Source organism: Lissotriton helveticus, chromosome 4_2 (genome assembly GCF_964261635.1).
Source record: "Lissotriton helveticus chromosome 4_2, aLisHel1.1, whole genome shotgun sequence".
Lineage (NCBI taxonomy): Eukaryota > Metazoa > Chordata > Amphibia > Caudata > Salamandridae > Lissotriton > Lissotriton helveticus.
The window spans coordinates 127,315,378-127,342,304 of record NC_136064.1 but is presented as its reverse complement, the minus strand read 5'-3'; the positions used below and the strand labels follow the sequence as shown (position 1 = coordinate 127,342,304).

General features: G+C 39.5%; 1 protein-coding gene across 1 annotated transcript in view; it reads left to right on the top strand.

Moving 5' to 3' along the window:
* The first annotated feature begins 1,944 nt into the window (after nucleotides 1–1,944).
* LOC144752102 (nicotinamide N-methyltransferase-like) overlaps nucleotides 1,945–26,927 on the top strand; it is a 79,608-nt gene continuing 54,625 nt past the window's right edge. Inside the window, exon 1 of the mRNA XM_078640045.1 lies at nucleotides 1,945–2,102. Coding sequence (XP_078496171.1) covers nucleotides 1,955–2,102 — 148 coding nt within the window. The 5' untranslated portion in view covers nucleotides 1,945–1,954. The remainder of the gene's footprint in view (nucleotides 2,103–26,927) is intronic.

Below are 26,927 nucleotides of genomic sequence, written 5' to 3'. Positions count from 1 at the left end.
CCTATGGGCCTCTAGGATTCAATGGGAAGGGATTCCTTAATTGCGATTTGCAAATTGTGAATCGCAATTAAGGAAAATTGCGATTTCGTAATGCATAGCATTTTGCCATTTCTTAATTGCGATTCCTTAATTTTCGCAATTAAGAAATCTCAAAATGTATGCATATGGCCGCATGATTCTGAAAACAGAACATTTAATTATAGTTTGGAGTACCTTCATGCATTTCTAATAATCAAGATCTTGTAGGTTGTCATGCACTGTGTCAAAGTGTCACACATCAGAGACAAATATAGAAGTGATAAAATAATTTAAATAGATGCAAACACAAATAGAATTTGCAATCATTGTGTAGGACTGAATATTTTGTACAATACCCTATCCTCCAAAAATCCATCAGCAACAGCAGATGTTTTCACTGAGAAACCTTGAACAAGTGAAAGGCAGTAAATATTTCTGCCAGGTGAAGCACTCTCCAGCGATGGCAAAATTCATGTTGATTCCACTGAGACCAGCACATTTTAATGAAATTGCATAAAACTTTGAAGGAGCCTAATGGACGATGTGAAAAGGTAAAAAGTTTGACTGGTTTTGTTTTTTGCTTTACAATTGTTGGTGCTGCTTCAGCATAGCACACAGTTCATATCAGTCTGCTGGCTGCTTGTGCTATAGCTACCAGGGGCTTATTGGAAATTCTCTCAGAACATTGTTTTGATAAACCCAAAGAGGGGTTTTGAGTTGGTGTGAGTACCCCCTCCCTATTAGTAACTCTATTTTGAAAGAAATATTCACAATGTGTTGATTCCCTACATTTATTAGATTTTGTGTGAATCTGATATCACGCACATGGTTATACTTTAAGGGGGCGATAGTTATGTTGGGCAGAAAGCCATCCAACAGCTTGTCGCAGTCTTTTTGTCCATAGGGAAATCTCACTGAGCCCTTCGGGGGGGGGGCAGAACTGTAAACCCAAAAGGACAGTAGAGCCAGCTTTGGCTCTAACGTTGGGATTACGATGTCACTTGCACCTGCCCTTTCATGGCCCTCTGCTATGGGGCCTGGGGGGGCACCATACGTCCTTAAGCATATGGCCGGCACTGCATGGAAATTTCAGTTCCTCTTATTCAGGGTTGTTGCTGGTGTTGTTTATTTCTGGAGACATCACAGCCGACACGTGTTTGTCGTTGAGGGAATTGTCGGTTATTGGTTCAAGCAGTTATTCGCTGTATACTTCGAGTTTGAAGTTCCGTCCCCGCTGCCGTTTCAATGTTGCTTGAACCAATAACCGACACTCCGGTTACAACACTGATGAACGTGCCAACCACGAATGAAGTCCCCACACAGAACCCCTTTGAGGGTTGGAATTATCACCTCAAAAAATGAAGAACGACATTTCGGAGAATAGCCTTGAGAAAGTCGTGGGTTATATTCCCTCAACGACGAAACACGTGTCGGCTGTGACGTCTCCAGAAATAAACAACACCAGCAACAACCCTGCATAAGAGGAACTGAAATTTCTTAAGAATGTATGAATGATGTATGGTGGAAACACTTGTATACTGCAGAGACTTTAACAGAAAACGTGTGCTAAGGAGTATTAAGCAATCTTGTGGCTCTTGCCGAACTAGAAGAGGGAAGTGGTTCCCTTCTCCTTGTAGCACCGTAACTTGTCATAAAACATTTACCTAGATCTAAGAAAGATGAACATTCCCTTGTGGCACCAGAACCTAGTCAAATACCACTAGCCGAGCTAAAAAAATGCTTTGCAAACAGGTTGACAAATATGTATAAGCATGACTCAGCTGACATCAAAGAAAAATAGAATTTGAAATAAGGTTTGGATCGCACACACATAAAACTGACTTTTGTTCATCAATAATTAGCAATTTAGATTATTTAATATAAGAATAGGTGCACACACAGTAGAAGTAAAGTTTGAAACTTTTCATCGTTGAACATGGCATCATTTTCTGATCTGAAAGAGCTCCATGATCGATACTTGGATGCGACTGCGCCGGTGACTGCATTCATGGCAAAGGATTCTGCCTTCCTTGATGATGCGATTGAACGGATGTTACCTTCTTTCAACAAAATCTTCTCCTCAGGTCTGTTTTTAATCTTAAAAGTATTTTTATTTTATGTTGCGAGTGAAGCAGGGATAAGCAATTGACATGAATGATCAAATATAAATTATCGTGCTTTGTGCAAAAACACATTGATAATGAAAAGTACATTGTAAAGTATATCAATATTTACCATTCATCCATAGGTTTTTGTACACTGTGTATTAAAAAGCAAGGTGGACGGCAATAATGTCACTTATTTTCCCTGATGCTGCACAAATAATGTAGATTTAGAGAATAGAGAATTGGAATAAAACACAGCAGGCTGTTTCTGCAACTCAATATATAGAATGCACCAGAGACTGAGATAGGTCCAATTGTATTACAGATCTGATCCCATGAAATATTAGTGACATTACAATTCTAATGATTTATGAATGCAATAAACAAATATATTCCCCTAGTTCTTTTAATGAATTCTTTTGATCTCACTATTTCATGATAACACAGTTATACCTGAGTATATATGCACAGTTGGAGGTATTTTACCTTAGATCATGTAAACTAGACTCAACATCACATTGGACATAAAACCTGCTCCCTCATAACCTTTAGCTTGCCCAGAGGATACATAGTGCCCGTTCAAGGGCTGCATTCAAAAGTATATCAGCCTGCCACATTTCTGGAGGTGGCAGTGGTTTTCTATTGTCACATATTTTGATGTTGTGTTATATTGGGATAGTGTGATAGATCACTTGTAATTTGAATGGAAGTTAAACGTGTTTAACTAATCTTAGCAGTACTATTAAATTACTGCACTAAATGCGTTAGCGATGACACCTTATAACATACATTGTGTCGCAACAAACTCCAGACCAACACCAATAGGTGAACCACGCTGATGAGTTATCTACCTGCCCCGATGAAACCATTACACACAGACCTCATTCCAGAGACCAATGAGGCCCAGTGATACACATGGGCATAGAAACTGGCCAGCTGAGGACCACTTGGACAAGTTTTCTGATGTCACCAAAAATAAAAAACAACAAAGGGAGAGGTAGGGAGATTCAAGGACACTCTCTCAGTCCCCGGTTAGATACAAATAAACAAAAACAGAGAGCTCAGATCAATCTCAAAAAAGCCACAGAGACGGAGTAAGGTAAGAATCACACACCCACTTTGGGTGGGAAGGAAAGCCCTCACACACCGACCTAGTCAGTGTCATGCTTCATCATCGGGCCCCACCAAAGAGGCCGAGTGCCTCTTCGGTGTGCTGCGACGCCAGAAAGACTGCGGAGCTGGTTGTGTGAGAAGGGCGTGCTGTGAGGTAAAATTAAAATTAAAAGTGCCTAAAAAGGGTATCAATAAAAACATTTTAATGAGTGATCCCTCAGGCACAGGTGAAGAGTATTATGTGTCTGAATTTAGCTGCCAAAGTTCTAGGATTGGTTAAATTCAGAAATACTTAAGTCAGTCAACATGTTTCTGCCATATGGGTGGTTTCAATTTACCAAGGCATTCATCAGGACTAAACCCCGGCGGTATGGACTCTCTAATCATCCACCCTGACCTGGGGACGTGAAAGTTAAAATATAAAAAAAGGTGAAAAAGTGCTAAAAATAGAAGAGCGGGTCGCTCATTCCAAAAAATGCTCCAAATTGTGGAGTATCTCAGCACTTTAAAACAGGGCGCTACTTGCACCATGGGTCTCGGGAGGGGGGTTGGAGCGTGCCTGGCACATCGCCCTCAACGCTCTCAGCCCGCTATGAACCTGGGTATCGCCTCAAAACCGGACCCCGGACATCTGCCCTGATGAAGATATTTCACAAAATTTTCCTCAGGCTCAATAGTAGTACACCATGAGTGATGGAATCCGAGATGCCATCCTGGTATAAACTCATGCTCTGACCCTAACACGATGGATTTAGGCCCAGATCTCTGTACTGGGGTGAATATATGACATTGTTCTGCATTCTGTCCATCAATTGTTGTTTAGTATTTGTCACCTCGAGAGGGTTGGGTATGCTCAGACGTGAGTCCCATGCTCTTCACACCACTGGAGTCAAGCTATCCAGGCTGAAGACGGCTGATAGACAGAAACCGGTCCTAGGATGCTTGATTCTGGTCCAAGAAAGACATGGCTTGGCAGTTCAAGCTGGACTGTTCCCATGAGGCACAGGGTCAAGACTGATTTGCATATGGCCATGTCTGAACTGGGGTGGTGTGGAGTGCAAAAAAACAATGGATTTAGGCCCAGGTCTCTGTACTGAGGTGAATGTATGACATTGTTCTGCATTCTGTTCATCAACTGTTGTTTTGCATTTGTCTCCCTGAGTGGGTTGGGTATGTTCAGACGTGAGTCCCATGCTCCCCACACCACTGGAGTCAAGCTATCCTGGCTGAAGACGGCTGATAGCCAGAAACCGGTCCTAGGATGCTTGATTCCGGTCCAGGAAAGACATGGCTTGGCAGTTCAGGCTGGACTGTTCCCATGAGGCACAGGGTCAAGGCTGATTTGCATATAGCCATGTCTGAACTGGGGTGGTGTGGAGTGCAAAAAAAACGACGGATTTAGGTGCAGATCTCTGTACTCGGGGGAATGTATGACATTGTTCTGCATTCTGTCCATCAACTGTTGTTTTGCATTTGTCACCCCGAGTGGGTTGGGTATGCTCAGACGTGAGTCCCATGCTCCCCACACCACTGGAGTCAAGCCTTCGGGTAAAGTCCACGCTATATAAAAACGCTTAAATAAAAATTAAAAAAAATAAAAAATATCCTGGCTGAAGACGGCTGATAGCCAGAAACCGGTCCTTGGATGCTTGATTCCGGTCTAGGAAAGACATGGCTTGGCAGTTCGGGCTGGACTGTTTCCATGAGGCACAGGGTCAAGGCTGATTTGCATATGGCCATGTCTGACCTGGGGTGGTGTGGAGTGCATAAAAACGATGGATTTAGCCCCAGATCTCTGTACTGGGGTGAATGTATGACATTGTTCTGCATTCTGTTGATCAACTGTTGTTTTGCATTCAGGATAACAGCAGCAAAGTACTCGGCTTTGATGGAGATAATACTCTTCTTATAGTCACTATTCCTCTCTTTCCAGATGACTTTATCTACATTAGAGTACCCTCTCCTCCATCTACGTTCTGCCTGTCTGCAAGCAAGTATTAAATCCTTCAGAGCAGTATTATACCAGGGGGCAGAAGATTTACCGTCTCTTCTCATCATTTTTATAGGGGCAATCAGATCAATATGGTCCGTAATGTGTGAGCAGAAGGCAGCATAGTTATCCTCCACATGCTTCCCTGATTCAACCAGGCTCTCCATATGAAAGATAGGGCAGTACTAGCTTTCCCCAGTAGGCCTTCCCAGTCCCTGCTGACGAAGCGATTGCCTCCTTCCTGCCATGAGCATTCTGTTTGATACCCGTAACAACAAATTTGATCAAATAGTGATCAGACCAGCCTACAGGGAGAGCTTCCACTTCTTTCACCAAATCTTCCTTGGCGAATATCAAATCCAGAGTATGCCCCCCTGTATGCGTAGGCTCAGCCACCCACTGACTGAGGGACAAATCTGGACACGACTGTAAAATGTTGTTATAACCTGGGTCCATACTTCCATTAGGCCAGAGATTAAAATCCCCAAGTATCGGGAGCCTGGCATGTGAGAAGGCCATATTGCTAAACACATCAATCAGTTTTGGTTGTTTTGGTGTCCTATATCAAATAATGCCCGTCAGCACCTGGTGCCCAGGTGCCCAACATGAACATCCCAGAAAGGGGATCAGCCAGATTGGACCTTGTCAGTTATCAGTTAGATGTAGGTTGGTTCCAGGGGCACAGTGAGCAAGTGCCCCTTGGCCACTTAGGGCTACATAATAGGGAAATGGCAAGAATGTGCCACATTGGCAGCTTTTTGGCTACATAGTGCCTTTTCAGTCACCATTCAACCAGGGTGCCTGTGTTGCATGCAGGATTGCTTTTGTGCAGGAAAGGGTACCTTCATGCACAAAAACAACCCTGAGAGGCATATGCCTCAAATTGCTGCACACATAGAAAGGGGAAGTAACAGGGAAAAATAAATATATTTCTCCTCCTACACCTCCCCTGAGGAAGCATATCTTATGGTGCATTGCCAGGTGTAGCACTGTTGGTAAATGTGAGAATGTGTCTAAAACCACTTGAGTTGCATGGGAATACACTGTGTGCCCTGCTTCCTATCACATCGGAAGACGGGCTCTGGGGAATGGTGTAGCTGGTGCTAAAATCTTCCAGGGCAAAGGGCTAATTGCCCGCTCCCTTTTACATATGTTGGTGGGACCTAAGGGTTGAGGTCCATGTGACCAAAAGCAGCCTGGCAACGGGGTATGTGTGTTGTCTTCCTTCAGTGGGTTGGCCACAGAGCCACTTCACACAGCCAAATGCCATGTGCAGCGTGGCATTGGCTAGATGTGGTTGTTGGCTTCATGGCATGGTCATAGGCCAATCCCTGCGGCCAATGCCCCACCGCACAAACTTGGAGGCCTTGCACGGTGGTGGTTGGATTAACGTTTGGTAATTGAATATTTGTGTTACTTTAAGAAAGTCGTTGAGAAAATTAAGTAAAAAAGAGGTGTCTAATGGATAACTACTGTGAAAAAAATAAATGTATATTTTAATTTTAACAATCTCACAGGACTCTTACAGGATTGTGAATGTTAAAATGAGTACATGAGTTCTCAATACACTCTATTAGTAGGACTGCTTTCTTTGGCCCTTGTTTTGAGAGGAAGTGAGTAAGAGATAAGTACTGTGATGCTGAGAAAAAGGAGTTGCAATCTTGCAAGACTGCTGTGGTAGGTTGAGAAAAAGGAATGAGTAGCGTGATGTTTGAATACACTCTGGTATATACAGTTATTACTGTATGAAGTAGTCTTACTGGCTATGATTTTTATCCACTATTTATACCCATTGGCTAGGTAAAAGTTGTACAATCTCTTCCCACACATTACTATGCACACCTATTATCAGAGAGTGGGGTGTTAGCAAGCTGTACAGTCTCTCTCTCTGCCTACTACTCCACACACCTGTCATCTGAGAGAGGTTCCAGCACCGAGGCCAGTCTCTCATAATGCACCCTACTATGCACACCAAAGAGAGGTCTGACAGCAAACACATCAACTGAGAGAGGTTTAGAAGGATTTCCTAGTCATTGTCTGCACACTACTACCCACACACATCATTTGAGATAGAGTTCTGAAAAGAATAGCCTGTCCATCACACATCCTACCATGTACACCTGTCATCTGAGAGAGAGGTCAGAAAAGAGTAGCCAAGCCATTCCCTCACCCTACTATGGACATCTGCCATCTTAGTGAAAGGTCTGACAGGAGAGGCCAATCCCTTTCCATGCACTACTATGCACACCTGTCATCTGAGAGAGTGGTATGAAAGGGCAGACTGTTATTCTCTACACACTACCATTCACTTCCGTCATCTGAGACAGAGCTCTGTAAAGAATTGCAAGTCCATTCACACACCCTAGTATGTATATCTATCATTTGAGAGAGAGGTCTCAACAGAAAGGCCAGTCTCTCTCCATATACTGTACCACACATGCCTCTAATCTGAGAGAGAGGTCTAGACATAGAGAGCTGTCCCTCTCATCTCACTATCACATATATCCGTCACCTCAGAAAGAGGTCTGAAAGGGAATTACAGTCCCCCACTCACTACCCTGCACACCAGTCAGATGAAAGAAGTTTCAAACAGAGTTTACAGTAGCAAGATTAATGGGGCCCCCTCAAAGTTTAAATAAGGCCAGGGAAAGGGAGGGGAATGAAGAAACACAATAAGAAGAACAGATTTCCCTCGATGGCCACAATATTTTAGTACAAAAATATACTTTTCTATTCTTTGCTTTAGCAGTCAGTTCAGTATGGGTGACAAATACACAACAGCCTTATTTGCTTTCTTTAAAAAGGTATAAAGTTGTATTCATGATTTCCATATTATTATTTCTTTTGGTGATAATCCTTTTCATATTAATTCAAGAAGAAAAAAGTTATTTTTTTTGTTTTCTTAAAAAGTTTTTTGTTCTCTGATTTATAACCACTTTCATCATAGATGTATAAATCTCACATATCCAAATGCATTGGTATTTCATTCAAGAAAAGGAAAGAAAAACACATCAGTATATACATAATATCAGATACAGGTCTGTTTACAAAAGACACAATACACCAAAATAATTATCCCCGGGTAACCAGCAATCCATCACAGACATCCTCACACAGTCATACCCTCACCACACTCATACCAACAACATCTGAAAAAAAGGGACTGGATCCAATTGGCAGAGGCACCCTGCCAATCCGTAAATCTCAAAACACAGTGTGAGACTTCGCACTTGGTCGACGCGCGTTTCGCGGGGCAAGGCCACCATCCTCAGGACCTCTTCCAGATAGACAAACTCATATGCCCAGGGGACAAAAGAACCATAAGTAACAAATCCTGCCCACGGAAAATGGCTACAGCAGTTGGGTCCTGTTGAATGTTGTGTCCCAAATCATTGAGATGAAGTTCTGGCTCCCCCAAATTTCATAGTATCATTTATTTGTAAGGGGTCACTATGGATACCATCACAGGACAAGATCATGAATTTCGCAGAAGATTCTTGTGTAAGTTATTGCCGTAGAGAAATCGATCTCCCCTTTCCCAAAGTTTTTTCTGTCTTTTTGAAGAATTCAGAGTTATGTCTTCAGCTTCTTAATAATCACCTAATTTCAAAATAGCTACGGGCCGGCGTGTCTTCCGACTTCATGACACGATTAGAAGTCAGAGTTTACTCCATCCACATATTCAACTATGAACACCTGTCGTCTAAAATAGAGTCTGGAAAGGAAAGGACAGCCTCATGACACACCCTGCTATATACACTGGGCTTGCAAGAGAGGGGTCTGAGCAAATACTTCAGTCTCTGCACATGCCCTACTATGAATAGTTGTTATTTGAGAGAGAGGTTTGAAAGTAAAGAGTAGCCCCTCCTCATACCAGTTTGCAGACCTATTAACCAGCAGTTTTACTATGAAAACTGATGTGGAAATGTGTAACAACGCCATATTATGAGGCAGCAGAATGGAAGTATAATTTAGGTTTAAACATGTCTATATGGTAAGTATATGTTTTCCCTTCTGCCATTCACACATTGCAGCACATCACGCTGAGACTGTAATGTATAACAGTCTGCATAGTATGGGCATGGGTCAAATGTACATATCTATATCTAACACAACATATCTCAAACATCAATCCCCATATATAACACAAGCACATACTGAACGGTGAATATCATATAATCTACAATCTTAACATCGCCCCCACTAACTAATGTATCTTACTAAATATAAATGTACATTTTAACACTAACACTATCTTACCCTTCACTAATAATATATATGGGAATGTGTCCAATGTCAGAGTGAGTTCATCCATATGTAAACATAATGTTGAGCAGCAGCATAACAGATAACCAATCTCCTAACCAAAGCTCTAATCCATTATCCCTGCTTCCTATTGGTGATGATTTTACAGCCTATTTTGCTGAAAAAACAATGAAAATAGAGCTGGAGCTATTACCCAGCACCCCAACTCTGCTATCCAAGATTCAGCTCTCAGGATTAGGGAAGGCGGCAGAATCCTCGACAATGCACTCACCTCTGGGACTCAAAAACAATGTTTTCTCCTACCAGACTGCACTGAGTTACTTTGCAACATGACATCCATCAAACCCTCCAACCACTTTGGTGATGATGTACCTGCCAAGTTATGTAAAGATTTAATCTCACCCGTTCTACCTCTCTGGTCCAGGATCATTCATGAATCCCTCTCACAGGGGAATACCTAAAAGTTGGGCAAGAAGCCCAAACCTGACCTATCAGATCAAAACAACTTCCGAACTATTAGCAGGTCATTACTCTAGCGAAATTGCTTGCAATGTGTTCACTCGCAACTCTGTAAACATATTGAAAAATATCAACTCCTGGATCCTCATCAGTCAGGATTCAGAGCAGGGCACAGCACTGAAATGGCAGTAACTCACACTATGGATGATGCCTTGCGAACCCCTGACAAAAATGTCCCTTGTCTCCTGATCCTTTTAGACCTGTCCTAAGCCTTCCATACTATCAAACACGAAAACTTGATTGATCTCCTACAACATAGGATGGGAATGTCGGGCCTGGTCCTTAATTGATTTACCTCCTTCCTTAACAACCCCACGGAAAGGATCAAAGTTCATCATACCCGGGGGTCCAGAACTCCTGTCCTGATTGGAATCCCCCAAGGTTCTGTACTGTTGCCCACACTCTTTAACCTATTCATAGAGCCTCTTCCGGTCATTCTGAACAGAGCCAAAATCCAATACCTCATGTATGCGGATGACACACAATTCTACCTGAAGATATCTTCGCAATAGGACATAACCACTTTAAATGCCGCACTAGCCCAAACTCAACTATGGCTAGCTCAGAACCATCTCCTGTTAAATACTCCCAAAACAGAATTAACTTTGATCACCCCACCTAATCTCTCAGCTCCTACCCTTGACTAGATTACATACCTAACTGCTCTGAACTGTACGCCTCACTCTGCCAAATCTGTAGATATCTCCTTGGATAAACATCTAAACATGCAGTCACACATCAGTGCTACTATTAGGAGATACAGATATTTAAATATTTAAAGCTGACTCGCTAGTACACCTATTCACTAAGATATACTTAATAAGTCAGTTATAACATCAATTTTACAAAAAAAGACATCCATTTAGACACTTATTTACCCATTTATTCTTCCATCAACCTTTAGACATACATATATAAAAAATATTTATTTTTCAGATAGACACACATTCACTGGATGATGTCATCAGTGATGTCAGCAGAGATGTCATTTGAGATGTCATCAGTAATGTCATGAGTGATGTCACTGACCATGTCATGAGTAATGTAATATGGGACGTCATCAGCAGTGCATTGCGGGCGCGCACGTTATAGTTAACTGAGCTCACTATAACGGAGGAATTTCAAAGGTTTTGTATGAGAGAAATGTTCAGCTAACTATAACGTGTAAAACCTATGTTATTTTCAATTAATTTGTATGTTTTAAAAAAATACTAATTCCTAACTATAACATGTGTGAAACCTATGGTTTTTTCAATGAATTTGCATGGTTTTTTAAATGCTAACTCCTAACTATAACGTGTGTGAAACCTATGGTTTTTTCAGTGAATTTCAAAGGTTTTATAAATGATAATTTATAAATGTATTAATTATTATGTCTTTATTTTTATACTAATGTCTTATATTATTAATGAACATATTTATATGTTTTTAATTTTTTTGATTATATTTCATATTCTTATTATAAAATAATAACAAAACTAAATTGCTAAGTAATTTTTGGATTAATTATTACTTGACTTCGGTTGCAAGCATATCACAGCTCCAGCAATGCTCTTGAGGCCCTATGCTCACAATGCTGTATCAATCCTTACACCTGCTTCAAGCATGTGCAAGGTTTTGACGCAGCATAAGCTCAAAAGTAACTGAATGAAATGTTATACATTTCACTCAGTCACTTTTAGGAGGCGTTGCTGCACCCACGTCTGCACAGGAAAGCCTCTTCTGGCGCAGGGCTTTACAATGTAATGCACCCTCCAGATGCGTCACATTGTTAATAGCACACACCATGGCACATCTTTTTCACCACCACTGTGTCACAAAAGTGACGCAACGGCTGTGTAAAAGAGGCACAAGGGGATTGTAAATCCGCCCCTAACACATACAAATTCACCAGGGCAGTTTCACCAGCAGCGCAAATTGAAGCATAGACTTTTAACATATGTATGTACATATGATACATTCAAGTGCTTCGGACATACTACAGTATACTATAGGTAAACACCTTATAGATTTATGCTTTAGCACTTCCTTATAGTTCTGCACTTTCACATTCTCCATACACTAGTAATATATTCATTCATTCATTTATGAACTACACATTCATTCTGACAAACTTTTACACACTAACATAGAAATATAGTTATTTCTTTGACCAGTGAAGGTAGTTCTAAAAATTACTTTTTTTTGTGTTTTGTATTTTTTTTGTGTTTTCTCAACAAATTCCAAGCGGAACAAAAGAATGAAAAAAAGAACAACTAATGTCGAGGACAGCAATGATCCCGCATCCTGTGTTTCATCAGGTCTATAGACTGTTCCCCATAACACAAAACTTCATCACAATAAATGCAAAGAATTTTAACTTTAGCAAAGTCAGAATCAATATGTGGGTGTGGACTGCTTGCTGAAAATGCTGCTGCAGCAGTTGATGTGCTTGGTGTAGCATCAGGTGGGTTCTCGTACAACCTCCGTCTTGCAGCTCGAGCAAAGTTCTATGGGTGCAAGTTCTTCACGTGTCGCACCATATTTGCTGTGCCAAAGGAGTATTTTGTACAGAGTTGTTTGGCAAATTGTACAGGTTACCTTTGGGGCATTAGCCTTTTTTTGACCTTCTGGAAAAGTGAAAAACTTCCAAATTAGAGCTTCTTTCCTCTTCTTTGGACGTTCTTCAGGAATGAAATCTCCCTCTGAAGAACCTTCTATTTGAGAAGATTCTCAGAACAAATGCTTCTTCTTAGAAAGTCAAAGTCGAATAATTATAATATGACTGAACTTTCAACAGTCGCAATAGGAAAAGTTACGAACCAATAAAATCTCTACTTTTAAAGTCACATGCCTTTTCGTACGCTTATGATGCGCTTGCGCAGCTCTTTCAATACGAGTACGCATGATGTTCTACCGCGATTTGTGTAATTGTTTTTAAAAGTAATATATGATTATTACAAGTATTAAAAAAAACATAGTTATAACAAATGTCTACCCTTAGTATGTACAATAAATACGGTGCACAGACATAATATCGACTCCAAAATATCGTCTGGACAGAATATCGAGTTTTAAATATCGTTTGGAGAAAATATCGACTAGACAGAATATCGACAGCCAAAATATCGTTTTTAAGGTAAGTGAAGTAATATCGACTGTAAATAATATAGACAGTGAAAATATCCAAGTATATAATCTAGATAGTAAAAAATATAGTTTTTTAAATAATATTTAATTATTTATAGTGTGTTTATGTTATAATATGTGTGAAAAGTGTCAATTTATTTTATTATTTTTTTTAATTAAATTTTTTTTTAATTATTGTGTAATTTAATTCTGTAGCGGGTTGTGGGTTTATAGGGGAATAGGGTGGGAAGTAATTTAATTATAATTAATTAAATATGTAAATTTATTAATTGGTAGTAATAATTAATTAATTGGTAATTAAATAATATATGTTAATTATTTAAAATTTAATTGGTAATTAATTTTATTTAATTGATTAATTGCTAATTATGTCAATTAAAATAATTTATTTTCTCTAGCGGGTTGTGGGTTTATAGGGGAATAGGGTGGGAAGTAATTTAATTATAATTAATTAAATATGTTAATTTAATAATTGGTAGTAATATTTAATTAATTGTTAATTAAAAAATGTTTGTTAATTAATTAAAATGTAATTGGTAATTAATTTTATTTAATTGATTAATTGCTAATTATGTTAAATGAAAGGGGTATTTTTAGGGTTCAGGGTCAGTTTTTAGTTTTTGGGTAAAGGGGTATTTTTAGGGTTCAGGGTCAGTTTTCAGTTTTTGGGTAAAGGGGTATTTTTAGGGTTCAGGGTCAGTTTTCAGTTTTTGGGTAAAGGGGTATTTTTAGGGTTCAGGGTCAGTTTTTAGTTTTTGGGTAAAGGGGTATTTTTAGGGTTAAGGGTCAGTTTTCAGTTTTTGGGTAAAGGGGTATTTTTAGGGTTCAGGGTCAGTTTTCAGTTTTTGGGTAAAGGGGTATTTTTAGGGTTCAAGGTCAGTTTTCAGTTTTTGGGTCAAGGGGTATTTTTAGGGTTCAGGGTCAGTTTTCAGTTTTTGGGTAAAGGGGTATTTTTAGGGTTCAGGGTCAGTTTTCAGTTTTTGGGTAAAGGGTTATTTTTAGGGTTCAGGGTCAGTTTTTAGTTTTTGGGTAAAGGGGTATTTTTAGGGTTCAGGGTCAGTTTTGGGTTTTTGGGGTACATATACAATATTGCCTATTATTTAATTAAATGTTGTTACTATATATATATGTTTTAAGAAATATGATTAAAATATATTTATTTTTTTTACTTTCATTAAATATTTAATTATTAAAAGTTATTTTAAGTATTGTTAATTATATTTTAGTAATAAATTTTTTATATTAATGTAATTAAACATTGTTTTTAGTAAAGTCGATATTTTTTACAACGATATTTTTGTAAACGATATTTTGTAGTCGATATTTTTGTACTTACCTGTTTGTACATACAAACTCGATATTTTTGTAGTAGATATTTTCACCTCGATATTTTGGGTACTCGATATTGTGGTAGTCGATATTCTTTCAGTGATCCAATAAATACATACATGTTTTAAAGCAAGTAGAAACATTGCCCCCTTTCGCGTACCAAACGCCATACATGACGTCACACCGAAGCTTTAATGCGACGCGTAACATCAAAGCATATTCGTACCGTATGCGCTGGTACAGGCTAAGTATGATAAGCAGTACAAACTATGGTGCGGTCACCCTCTCAGTGACAAATCAGAGCTCAGGGCGCGCTAAGGAGAATGATTAGAAGTGCTGACTCATTACACATCCGATTCTGGGCCTGCCTCTACGTACATTATAACACCGCCCCATCTCTCTCTGTTGTTAATTGTTAGTGCACACACTCATACTTGCACATGCGCGGTGCACGCCCGCCCAATCTACCCATCTGCCACCACCTAGCATGCTTGCTATCATTTAGCCTGGAAACCAATATATGGCCCAATGGCATGTCCCCCAGGGCCATCATTCTTGCAGTCTGCGAAAACGCTACCAATGACGGCTCTGGGCTTGGTTTGGTCAGCCCCTGTGGTTCCCATGTAATGTGGGCACAAGTGAGCACGCTCTCTGTTGCTTGCCTGTGCTGTGGTGACAGACAGACTGCCAGACTCAGCGAAACCGCAGCCTTTCAAGACACGACAAAAGAAGACAGAACCAAAGGTAAGAGAAGACGTCACAACATCAGCCTCCACTGTAAATTGTATATGCATAATGCTATTTTTTTAATCCTTCATATGGCTTTCCTAGCCCTCAATGGTTTTAAATTGTACTTACATAATTTAAATATTTCTTTATAAGTCACGAGGTCCTATACACCTCTAATCTTAAAAATTGTGCGTGTATACATTTCTGTGTCGTATTTCTGTACTACGCCACATGCTTAGGCCTCTATTATTATTAATTGTGCGTCCACAATAGCATTTTTTTTCTGAGTCATGAGGCCATCCCAGGCTTCTATTAACTTATTGATCTTCCTTTGTTTGCTGGAGCTGCAACAGTCTTAACTACGTAATATTAAGAACCCCCATTAAAATTCACTTTTGATAGTAGTTCCGCAACTCAGTTTACGATGACTAAGCAAAATGTCCTTTTGTTTCCTTCACCAAACATCGTGCAGAAGCAACCAAGGCCTATCGAGCAACAGCAATGTAATTCTCTGCAACGTATTGTATATACTTAGACTTATAGAAGCAGACTTCAAGTCGAATGGTGAACTCCTGTGGCCGTACTGTTCATAAAAGATAAGCACAGCAGCCTAGATCTACAAAGCCTTCATAGCAATGCATTAGAAATAAGTCGCCATAACAGGCGTCAATAACGCAGTAGGCACTTCCATATAGACACCACTTGAACGCGGCACTATAACAAGTGAAATGTACCCGGTACACTGCACTCGTAAAACTGTAGTTTTAGCATTATTTGTGAAACCCATTATCGACACTTTAGCGACACTTTACTGCCGATAAACTGGCGATAATTTTGTCACCCAGGCTTGATATTATGGCCCAGAGTGCGTAGTTTTTACGGCAGCTTCGCTGTAAAATCTATAATTACCTCCGAGCAGTGACATCAGATAGGTTACAACAGTCTGACAAACAGATCCACAACCTTATTACGCCACTTTTGAGTCACTTTTAACATGGGTTAAGTGATGCAAGGAGCTAGTAAATCTATGTCTGACTTTTCAAGAAAAAATCTCAACTTCAGACTCTGCGACACAGTTTTAATGTTGTTTTCTCTCTCTTTCTCTCTCTCACTCTCTCTGACATCATTTCTCTTTCTCTCTTAAACGTAGACACTGCTGTATTGGATGTGTAGACGTGTATAAGAATTGTTCAGAAAAAGTTGTGACACCAACTGCCTGAAATGTTTACCTGCAAGGTTTACACAACGGTAAGCACAGAGGCCTAGATCTATAAAGCTTTAATAGGAATGCATTAGAAATAAGTCACCATACCGGGCGTCAGTAACGCAATAGGCATTTATATAGACACCACTTGAACGTGGCACTATAACAGAACTGGAATGTACGAGTCACACTGCACACGTAAAACCGTAGACTTACCAAAACTTGTAGGGATGTATTATCAAGAACTGCGATAAAATTATCTCCGTTTCAGCTGCAGGAAACTGCCGCTAAAGCGGCAATAATGGGCTTGATAGTATGCCCTTGTGAATTCTCATAGTAGCCCAGGTTAACACCAGAACCTGGACTGCTATGGGAAATCACAAGAGCATATTATCAAGCCCATTATCGCCGCTTTAGCTGCAGTTTCCTGCTGCTGAAACGGTGATAATTTTATCGCTGTACTTGATATTATGACCTGTAATGCTTCAGCTCATTTACACACATCTACATAATTCTAAACTCTATTTTTCTTTTTTGTTTTGCAGATTAACTATCAGTCACCTTTTGGAATCCATGTTACAATTTGTTTATAACATTATTTAAGGTATTGTCCCAGTTCTAATATAGTTATAATTGAGTTTCGTTTATATTTATTGTTTAATAAAAGTTAATAAAAAAACTACATACTTCTTTTATTTTGTGGGGGAGGTGTATGACGGTCCCCAATAAAAATAATGTTGCAATACTATAGTAAGATATTCAAGACTAGGTTTGAAAACTACTGAGTTCTAACTAACAGATATAATAAAAACAACGGTGAGAAACTACTAAAATGGCGGTGGACGGAGTACGTAATCAACGTTTAGCGCCTCGGCACTACCTTTCAAAATAAATATTTAAAAAATATGACTATTAACACTGTACAAAAGTACAGCAGCGGATGACACACACGCACCGGGAAAAGAAAGCAACAGATTTACTAACTTATATAAAGAATGGTTTGCTTGTTGAACTTGAAGAAAAAGAAAAAGTGAGCTTGGAAACTACGCTGAGCATGCAAAGAGAGTACAACTGCTACACCAAAAAAAAGGAAAGCTTCACATACTATCATAGAAATGAAGGAGCATATTATCAACAAAAGGCGATACATTGTCGACGCTTTTATCGACAGGAAACTGCAGATAAAGCGGCAATAATGTGCTTGATAATAGCAGACAATGCAGGTACCTGGAGCTGGAAGGTCATTTTACATATCACTGCCCCAGAAATGTGGCGTTTTCCGCAACGTGTACGGGGAGAGAGAGAGAGAGCTCAAAACATATATTTTTTTTAAAAAGACCCGAGGGATGCCGCTCACCGAGACTGCGCGGAGTAGGACCATAACCCCCCCCGCATACTTCAAAATAAAACCAGAGGAGTGCCGTTCCCCAGTGCTTGGGCACCTTACAAGCCCCCATTATGCAGAAAAATTGTCCCCGTAATTTGCCCCCCCTTTCCTTATTTCTGAACTTTCTTTTACTGTTTTCTTGTGACTCTACTCTCCCGGCAAACAACATGGCTACCAACACTTCCTGGTTTGGAGTATTGACAGCCAATCAGCATGCAGCTCCTACTCGTAATTGTACGTATTTACATACGCGTACGTCACGATTTTTCTTTAAAAACAAAAATAGAGCCTAAACATCCATGTACGACCCCCTGAGGAAGCCTAGATGGTCAGAATGTCTCTACCCTACCCCCTTCCCTTATTTCTCAACTTTGTTTTACTGTTTTCTTGTGACTCGTTCTATCGAGGCACAAGATGGCTGCCAACACTTCCTGGTTTCGAGTGTTGACAGACAGTTCACAGCCAATAAGCATGCAACTCGCCCTTGTATTTGAACAGATTTCAGTATGTGTGCTGAACTCCGACTCTAGATAATATCATAAGTATATATTGGAGGTGTTACGGTACGCGTACCCTAATGCGTACCCTAAGCTTACCTTCCTCAGCACGAGCTGCATGCACATTGGCTGTCAGCTGTCTGCCAACACTCCAAACCAGGAAGTGTTGGCAGCCATCCTGTGCCTCGGTAGACTGAGGCAAAAGAAAACAGGGAAACAAAGGTAAAAACAAAGAAAAGGGGGCAGGGTAGAAACACCCTGACCCCCTAGGCGTGTTCAGAGGGTTCTACGAGGACCCCCAAGGCCAATATATATATATTTTTTCAAAATATCGGAGGGGTACGCGTACCTATGCGTAGCCCGAAAAAAAAGGAAAAAATGAACTGTTTCTTTTCTAAATTAGCCCCCGAATGGACCAAATCCCAGGGGCAATATTTGCTTAATTCTTTTTTTTTGTTTTTTTTTTAAATAATTGTGGGGGGCTGTTTGCCCCCCCACGTGCCCCAGAGACCGCCACCCCCGGGGCTCTAATATTGAAAAAAGGGGGGTCCGTGACAGACCCCCATCCCCGGGGACCACCACCCCCGGGGCTTTTCTATGTTCGGAGGGGGGCCACGCGGCCCCCCTCCTGGAGCCATTGATGGACCTGGAGACCACCACCTCCCCAGGGCTGGCTCCTGCAGTATCGTGGGGTGCCTACCCCGGGACACTGCTGTTTGCTGTGGTAGGGTTGGAGCCTCGTAGCTTCCACCCTACCACAGCAAACTGCTTTTCGTCAGAGAGAGCAGCATGTTAGCTGCTCTTTCTGACGAAAAGCAATGCCGGCTCCCGAAGGATGCGGGGAGCCGGCTGGGACTGTGGGGGCTTTGGGGCTCCCCCCACGGACTCCAACATTTTTTTTATCCCAGGGGATGTGGTCCCCTGGGTTATAAAAAATTTGATGTAGACCCTTTTTTTTTTTACGATAGATGCACCGTATGCGTACTGTGCAAATTCAGTAAGTCGTACCGTAAGCGCACGTAAGCAAGAAAAATATGAATATTTTTAGATATTTATGAAGTGTTTGTATTTATGTGTTGAGTGGCTCTTAAGAGAGCCTTTATGTTTATTGGGAGATGTTAGTACCTACAAGTAAGTACCGATGCAGAGTCTAAAGTTCATGAGGAAGACACTGTTCCCTTCATCTGTAAAATGTACACCATCTCTCCTATAGATGCCTTGCATATAGAAACGCAGATTGTTGTTGTAGTCTCGGAGTAACGCAGAAACAGATTTATTCATATGTTTCCTAGCTTTTTCAATCTGTGGACAATATTGGTTGGACCAGTTCCATTTCTGCCTTTGGCATATATTAGAATAGACAAATGCAGTTTGGGGGAAAGGTCCCATCAGTTGTTGGAAGGTGTCCTTCATAAACATTTCCAGACCTACCCCAGTCAAAGTGCCTAGGTCATTGCCACCACAGTGCACAATTATGAGGTCAGGGTGTTGGAGATGTATAAAGGATTTCACTAATTGCATCAATTGGTGCCACTTTAACCCTCTATGTCCAATCCATTTAATGTCTACATTTGGTAAACCTAGGTCTTTGTGAGTTCCTACCTGTTGTGCGCACCTTTCACTCCAGAAAATAAAGCTGTGTCCCACAATTCACACTTTATACAGCCGCGGGCCGTGGAGGGAGTTACGGTGGGGCAGGGAGGCGGGGAGGGGGAGGGGCAGGGCAGAGGGTGCTAAAAACAGGCATTTGGATCATTGCAGGAAAGTACACAATTTAATTAATAAAACGAAATTCGTAGCGCACACAGCATTGCTTTTTGCCATGCAGTGCGCGCTACGAATTTCATTTTATTAATTCAATTGTGTACTTACCTGCAATGATCCATATGCCTGTTTTTAGCACCCTCTACCCCGCCCCTCCCCCTCCCCGCGTCCCTGCTCCACCGTAACTCCGTCCACGCCCGCGGCTGACTTTAAACATCTTGAAGAGTGGTCTGGATGCACTGAGATGGTGTCTGTAAATGAAAGGGCAGTTTGAAGTGGAAGTTTTGAAAATAAGCAAAGAAGTGATTGGTTGTTTGGAATGTTACTAGCTACAAAAGTAGGGTGCAATTTTCTGTTTTTTAAAAGCCTGTTATTGTTTGGTTATAGAAAGTGATAGGAAGGAACATTACTTAAGATAAGCTGATATATTGAGAAGACAAGCACACTTGCTGTTTTGATTTGCAACAATGTATGATGAACGTTTCACCTGTATTGTCAGTTAGGCGTTCCCTGAAGTATTTCTATGGTAACAGGCAGAATGTGGTTGGGGGAAGGGTTTAAAGTTTTGTGAGCTGGAAAGTGTTGAACATTTCCAGCATTTTAAAAGTGAGTTTCTTTTTTAATGTGGGAATAAATCTGATTTGTTATTTATTTTTATGTGTGTGTGGTTTGAATGTGTAGATTGACAGGAATTGTTGGCTGTTTGTTGTAGGATTTTTAGACTGCCTTGGATTAATTAGGGGATTTTACAATGAACCAACCAACATATAAACACATGAACTTTAAAGATATATGTAAAATATATTATATTAAATGATTTTTTTCATGCTAGGGTGCGCTTCCGGTACGAGTTATATAATTTACACGATACCCGTTTGGCGCATCTATGGAACAAAATAGTTTCCATTACTCATTTTTTATAATCCCCGGGGACACCATCCCCGGGGTTTAAGTTGTTTGTTTGCGGGGGGTTCTCTGCCCCTCCGCAGCCCCGGGGACCGCCACCCCCCGGGGCTTCATTTTTTGCAAAAAAAAATACAAAATTGTGTGGGGGAGCTCTTTGCTCCTTAGTCGCTCCGGGGACCATCACCTCCCCGGGGCTGTAATATTAAAAATAGGGGGGTCCGTGATGGACCCCCTGCCCCAGGGACCACCACACCCCAGGCTTTTTGATGTTTGAAGGGGGGCCCCGCGGCCCCACTCCCAACATCGAAAATCCCTGGGGACCACCACCTCCCCAGGGCCGGCTCCTGCAGTGTCCCAGGGTGCCTACCCCCGGGACACTGTTGTTTGCTGTGGTAGGGTTGGAGCCTCGCGGCTCCCACCCTACCACAGCAAACTGCTTTTTGTTAGAGAGAGCAGCATGTAAGCTGCTCTCTCTGATGAAAAACATTGCCGACTCCCGAAGGACGTGTGGAGCCGTCTAGGACCGCGGGGGCATTGCCGCTCCCCCCACGGTCCCCAAGGATATATTTTAGCCCCGGGGGATGGGGTCCCCGGGGATTATAAAAAATGAGTAATAAACGCTAGATTTTTTTTACGATCGATGCTCCGTACGCGTACGATAAGCGGTCCGTAAGTTGTCCGGTAAGCTTTTTCTGTCATGAAAAAAATCATTAAAAAAATATATTTCAAAGATATGTTTCAAGTTTATGTGTTTTCGTGTCTGTTGGTTCTAATTGGAGGTTTTCTCTTTATTGGTACTTATAAGTAAGTACTTATGTATAGTCTAAACTTCTTGAGCAGCAGTGTTTTATAGAGTGCTGAATTTTTGACCTCTGTTCACAGTTGACTTCTGCATGATGTGTTGGGGGTAGGGTGGAAAGTAGAATCAGTTAGAAAGGTTTGAAATGTTGAACCAATAGAAATGTGTCTTTGATTTTGAAATATTGTGTGAAGGAATTTGATTTGTTCGTAATGTGTATATGTGTGTAGTGTGAGAGGTAAAATGTGCCATTTTTGGTTCTGCTACAAGCATTGAAGCAGAGTGTTTTTGTATAAGGCTATATGCTGTGTGAGTGGCTTTTTTCTTAATCTACTAATCTGTTTGAGAGGTGAGTTGAAAAGTTCTAAGGGAATGTATATGGTGTATTTAAATTTTTACAAAAGTTAAGTTTTAATCTAAACAAGTTTGTAAAATCATTTATACAATGCTCCAGTCAATATAGATAGAGTGCTGCATACACTCTTGGGCAGATTTACAAGCACTTTGGGCGTCTTTCTTGTTGTATTCTGTCTCATGTTTGCATGTAGTGCTGGCAAAAAAGTAATTTTGCAAATTGGAAATGTATTTTGAAAATGAGTCAGGTTTCTGCACTGTAATCTAGTGCTCATATACATGGGCTGTGTTCTGTCACCTAAACCTTTTACTGAGGTAAATGTGTTTTGGTAAAATGTATGGTTTTAAAATTTTCTGTCCAGAATCACACTGAGTGTCTGTGTAAATGAAAGAATTATATTTGCACCTTTTTCTGTAATCTCACCTGTCTCTCCTCACTGTCTACCTCTCTCTACTTATACTGTCCTTTCTCTTCTAATATGTCCACTCTTTTCATATTTCCTTTTGTCTTTCGTGATAGGGCTGCTTCTTTTCAAACTGCCTCCTGTCTTCTTAGTCTCCCTCTATCGTCATTGTTTTTCCTGTCCCCTAATGTTCCCCTTTCTTTTTATACTCCCTCTTTTGCCCTCTTAATCCTCTCTGTTTTAACCTCCTCTTAACAATGCCCCAGTCAATATACATAGAGTGCTGCATACACTTTTGGGCAGATTTCATGTTGGGCCTCTTTCTTGTTCTATTCTGTCTGATGTTTGCTTGTAATGCTGGCAAAAATGTAATGCTGCATATTGGAAATGTATTTTGAAAATAAGTCAGGTTTCTGCACTGTAATGTAGTGCTCATAAACATGGGTTGTGTTCTGTCACTTAAATCTTTTACTGAGGTAAATGGGTTTTGGTAAAATTTATAGTTTTAACATTTCTGTCCAGAATCACACTGAGTGTCTGTGTAAATGAAATAATTATATTTGTACCTTTTTCTGTATTCTCACCTGTCTCTCCTCACTGTTTTCCTCTCTCTGCTTATACTGTCCTTTCTCCTCTGATATTTCCACTCTTTCCATATTTCCACTTGTCTTTCGTGATAATGCTGCTTCTTTTCCAACTGCCTCCTGTCTTCTTAGTCTAATCTCTGCTTTCTTTTTATGAGTAATATAATAGTATGTTTTATTCATTTATTTTTCAAAAGTGATATTTTTTTTATAGAATTTTTTGATCAATACTGAAAAAAAGTCATCATGCCCAGTAAGGCTAAGAAAACAAAACAATGCAAGAAAGCAGGTCATTTAAAGAGAAGTCATCAACAAGATTTCCCATAAGAAAAATGTGTTACGAAGACGCAAAAATGTCCTGGTAAGAAAACTAAAAGTTTTCTACGAAGATTGGTAAACAGTAAGAGTAGTGTGCAGAAAGAAAAAAAATATCAGTGTTTCTTCTAGCAAGGGAAAAGAGAAGAACCGTGAAGTATTATGTTCTGAAAAAAATGAGTACAGTACAAGGAGAAAAAAACAATACAAGGAGATACAGAAGGAGACGTACTATAATCGAGTTGTTTTAAATTTGACTAAGATTGTAAAGAATTGTAAAAGAAAAAGAGCATTTTACAAAAAAAATATATTGAACATGTTGTTCATAAAGCTTTTGAACTGAAAAAAAGTTTTTGTTTTGGTAATGAATTGAATTAGATCATTAGATAAGATAATCCATTTAATGAAGGGCAAAAGTAAGTGGAAAAGGTTTTTTTGGGTGAATGGAAACATAGTTCAAGCTCTGAGCCTTTTTTGAATGAGGAGAGTTATTTTCAGAGTAATGAGTTGTTGCATGCAGTTGACACAACAGGTTGTGCTTATGAGGTTAAAAATGGTTTTCCTATTGAGAAAGAGAAAATTATTCCTAGAAATGAGGAACAGTTGTTTTAGGGAGACGTCCTAAAGCTCCAGTGTACACTTGGAATTGCAGTAGTATTTGTAGTGTACGGCAGGAATCTATTGATTTATTACGCAATTTCTTACGTAACTATATTAAGAAAGTGTTAAACAAAGATTAAGATGTTGCAAGGATTAGACCCTTGCAGTGTGAGACAAATTACTGGATTGCAAGGACATTCTTTAGCTTGTCTTTCTAAAAAAGTATGTAGAAGTATTTTTCACCATTTCAGGATGTTAGCAGTTCATCATACGCAAATGAGGAAATTAGTGAGAAGGTTGTATTATGCAAAAAGTCCAGGACTAATGTTAAAAAAGTTGAACAGTGCTCTTTTGCATGGATCTGTATCAGATGTAATAAAGGTTTGTGATGAAATTCAGGTTAGTTACTTTGGTCCTGAGGAAGACAGTATAGAAATTGATACATTGATAGAAGGAAATGTACAAGAGAATGTACAAGATTGTAGTACAGAAAATTTTGAGCAAGAAATTACAAATTTTGAGGTGATTACTGGTGAAAGGTCAAATTATTCTTATATCTGTTGTCGACGTACTCATTATAAAAATCAGACCAGGACTGTTGATCTGTTTTTAAAAAGTGAAAAGGTAAATAATAATGAGTGGAAGGTGTTTGCAACTTATTTGTTGGTAGAGAATTGTTTTGATTTGGGTTCTGATCAGCGTATTTGTAAATATTGTTATAATAAATTAGATGAGAATGAAATGCCTGCTAGAGCTGTTAATAATAATCTTGAGTTGGTAAATATTCCTTCTGAATTGATGTAATTAAATGCCTATGAGTCGATTCTTGTTCAATGTGTTCATCCATTTCAAGCTATTGTTCGTATAGAGTCCTAAGATGGGGAAATTGCCTCCTTCAGATTTACAAAGAGGGTTAAAGGGAAGAGTTGTATATTTGGCTCTAGATTTAAAGAAAAATATTGAAACACTTAAAAAGGCAACGTTGTATCTGATAAGAAACAATAAATATTATGAAAATGTGTTTCTGAGAGAATAAGACATGACTGTAGAAGAAGACAGTGACTTGCCATCTGGACAAATTGAAAAAACTGCATGTGTCCAGAAAAGAAGAAATTTACGAACATTATAGTGTTCATCCACTTCATTCTGAAGATACTATAGAATTGTTCCAAATGATAAAAGCAAAGGGAAGTCCCATTAGAGTATGGGAAAAAAGCTTGGAAGCTCGCTGCTTTCCTCAGTTGTTTCCCACAGGAAAAGGTGGACGATAAGATGATCGACCTGTGCAGATTCCTGCATCTTAATACCGGACATCTAGATTGTATGCTGAAGATCAAAGATTTCGACAATGTATTCCATATTTGTTTCACCTGTTGTTTGAGAGTGATTTGTCTGGACTTTCTTATGCAGTTAATCATATATTGAAAACAGGTGTACATCTGCAAAATGTTTCAGCAAAGGAATTTATCGATAAAGTACACTTGAAAGATAATGTTTTGGAATCTTATCTGATTAATCTCATGGCATGTCAGCGTGGTACTAATGAGCACTGGTACTGTCGTCATGGAGAACTTAAATGTATGCTAAGGAACTTAGGAACTCTTACATGGTTATTTACTCTAGGCTGTGCTGAATATGCTTGGGATGATTTACTTCAATTTCTTCTTGAGGCAAATGCAAATATAGAAAATATTGAATACAAGACACCTGGCGAATTGTGTTCTTTGGTTCCAGTTAATGTATGCAGGTATTTCAATCATAGATTTGAAGCTATGATGTCTTTTAGCACCAATAAAAAAATCCACCTCTTGGAGAGGTTTTGGATTTCTTTTGGAGAAAGTAGTATCAAGCAAGAGGTGCTCCTCACATACATATGTTAATATGGATTAAAGATGCTCCCAAATTTGGAACAGACTCAGATGACACTGTTTTGACTTTCATTGAAAAATATGCAACATGTGATATACCGAAAAGTACAAAAGATAAGGACTTAAGAGAAAAAGTCTTACGATTTTAAAGCCATCGTTGCGGCAAATACTGTCGACGAAAGTACAAATCAAAGGATAAATTCTATACTAAATGTCGTTTTGGATTCCCACGTCATGTCATATCCAAAGGAAGAGTGAACAATTTAATATCATCTCTACGACATAGTATCAGAAGAAAGTCTCCAAAAAATACCTACAATTTAAGAAGAAATGAAGAGTCGAAATATATAAATGAATACAACCCAGTAATTTGTCTATGTGGAATGCTAACATGGATATTCAATGCATTGCGGACAATTCCATAGCTGTTGCTCGATATGTGACATCTTACATAACCAAATCAGAAAAGACTGAATAGAAGGAAATGTGGGAAGAGATTTCTCATGAGAAGAGTCTAAGTAAGAAATTATATACTTACAGTTTGAAGATGTTATCTCATCGATAATATTTATGCTTGGATCGCTTATCATCTGCAAGTCTTTACTCCAAATCTAGAAGAATCATTTGGGTGAGTCTTGGTCTTTCTGCAACACGAAACCGAGTACTTAAATCTGTACAAGAAATTGAATATTTAGCTGAAAAGGAGCCAGAAAGTACAGATATTGTGAAACCAAATATATTGGATACATATTATCCAAATAGAAGTCATCATCTTGAGAACATTTGTCTCTACGAAGTGAAGTGAAATTATATTTTTAAACGTAATATTACATAAAATATCAATAATAGTATATATATGCCGTGATTAGTTCTGAAGGATGTCTGGTGAAACAAAGAAAAGGACATTTAATTAATTATCGTAAATTGAGTTTTGAAAAACCTGATAAAATGGAATTTTACTATTTAGCTCCTTTGCAATTTTTCGAACCATGGCGTTCAGAATTAGAATTACTTGGAGATTTTGAGAGTTATGAAGATTCCTTCAAT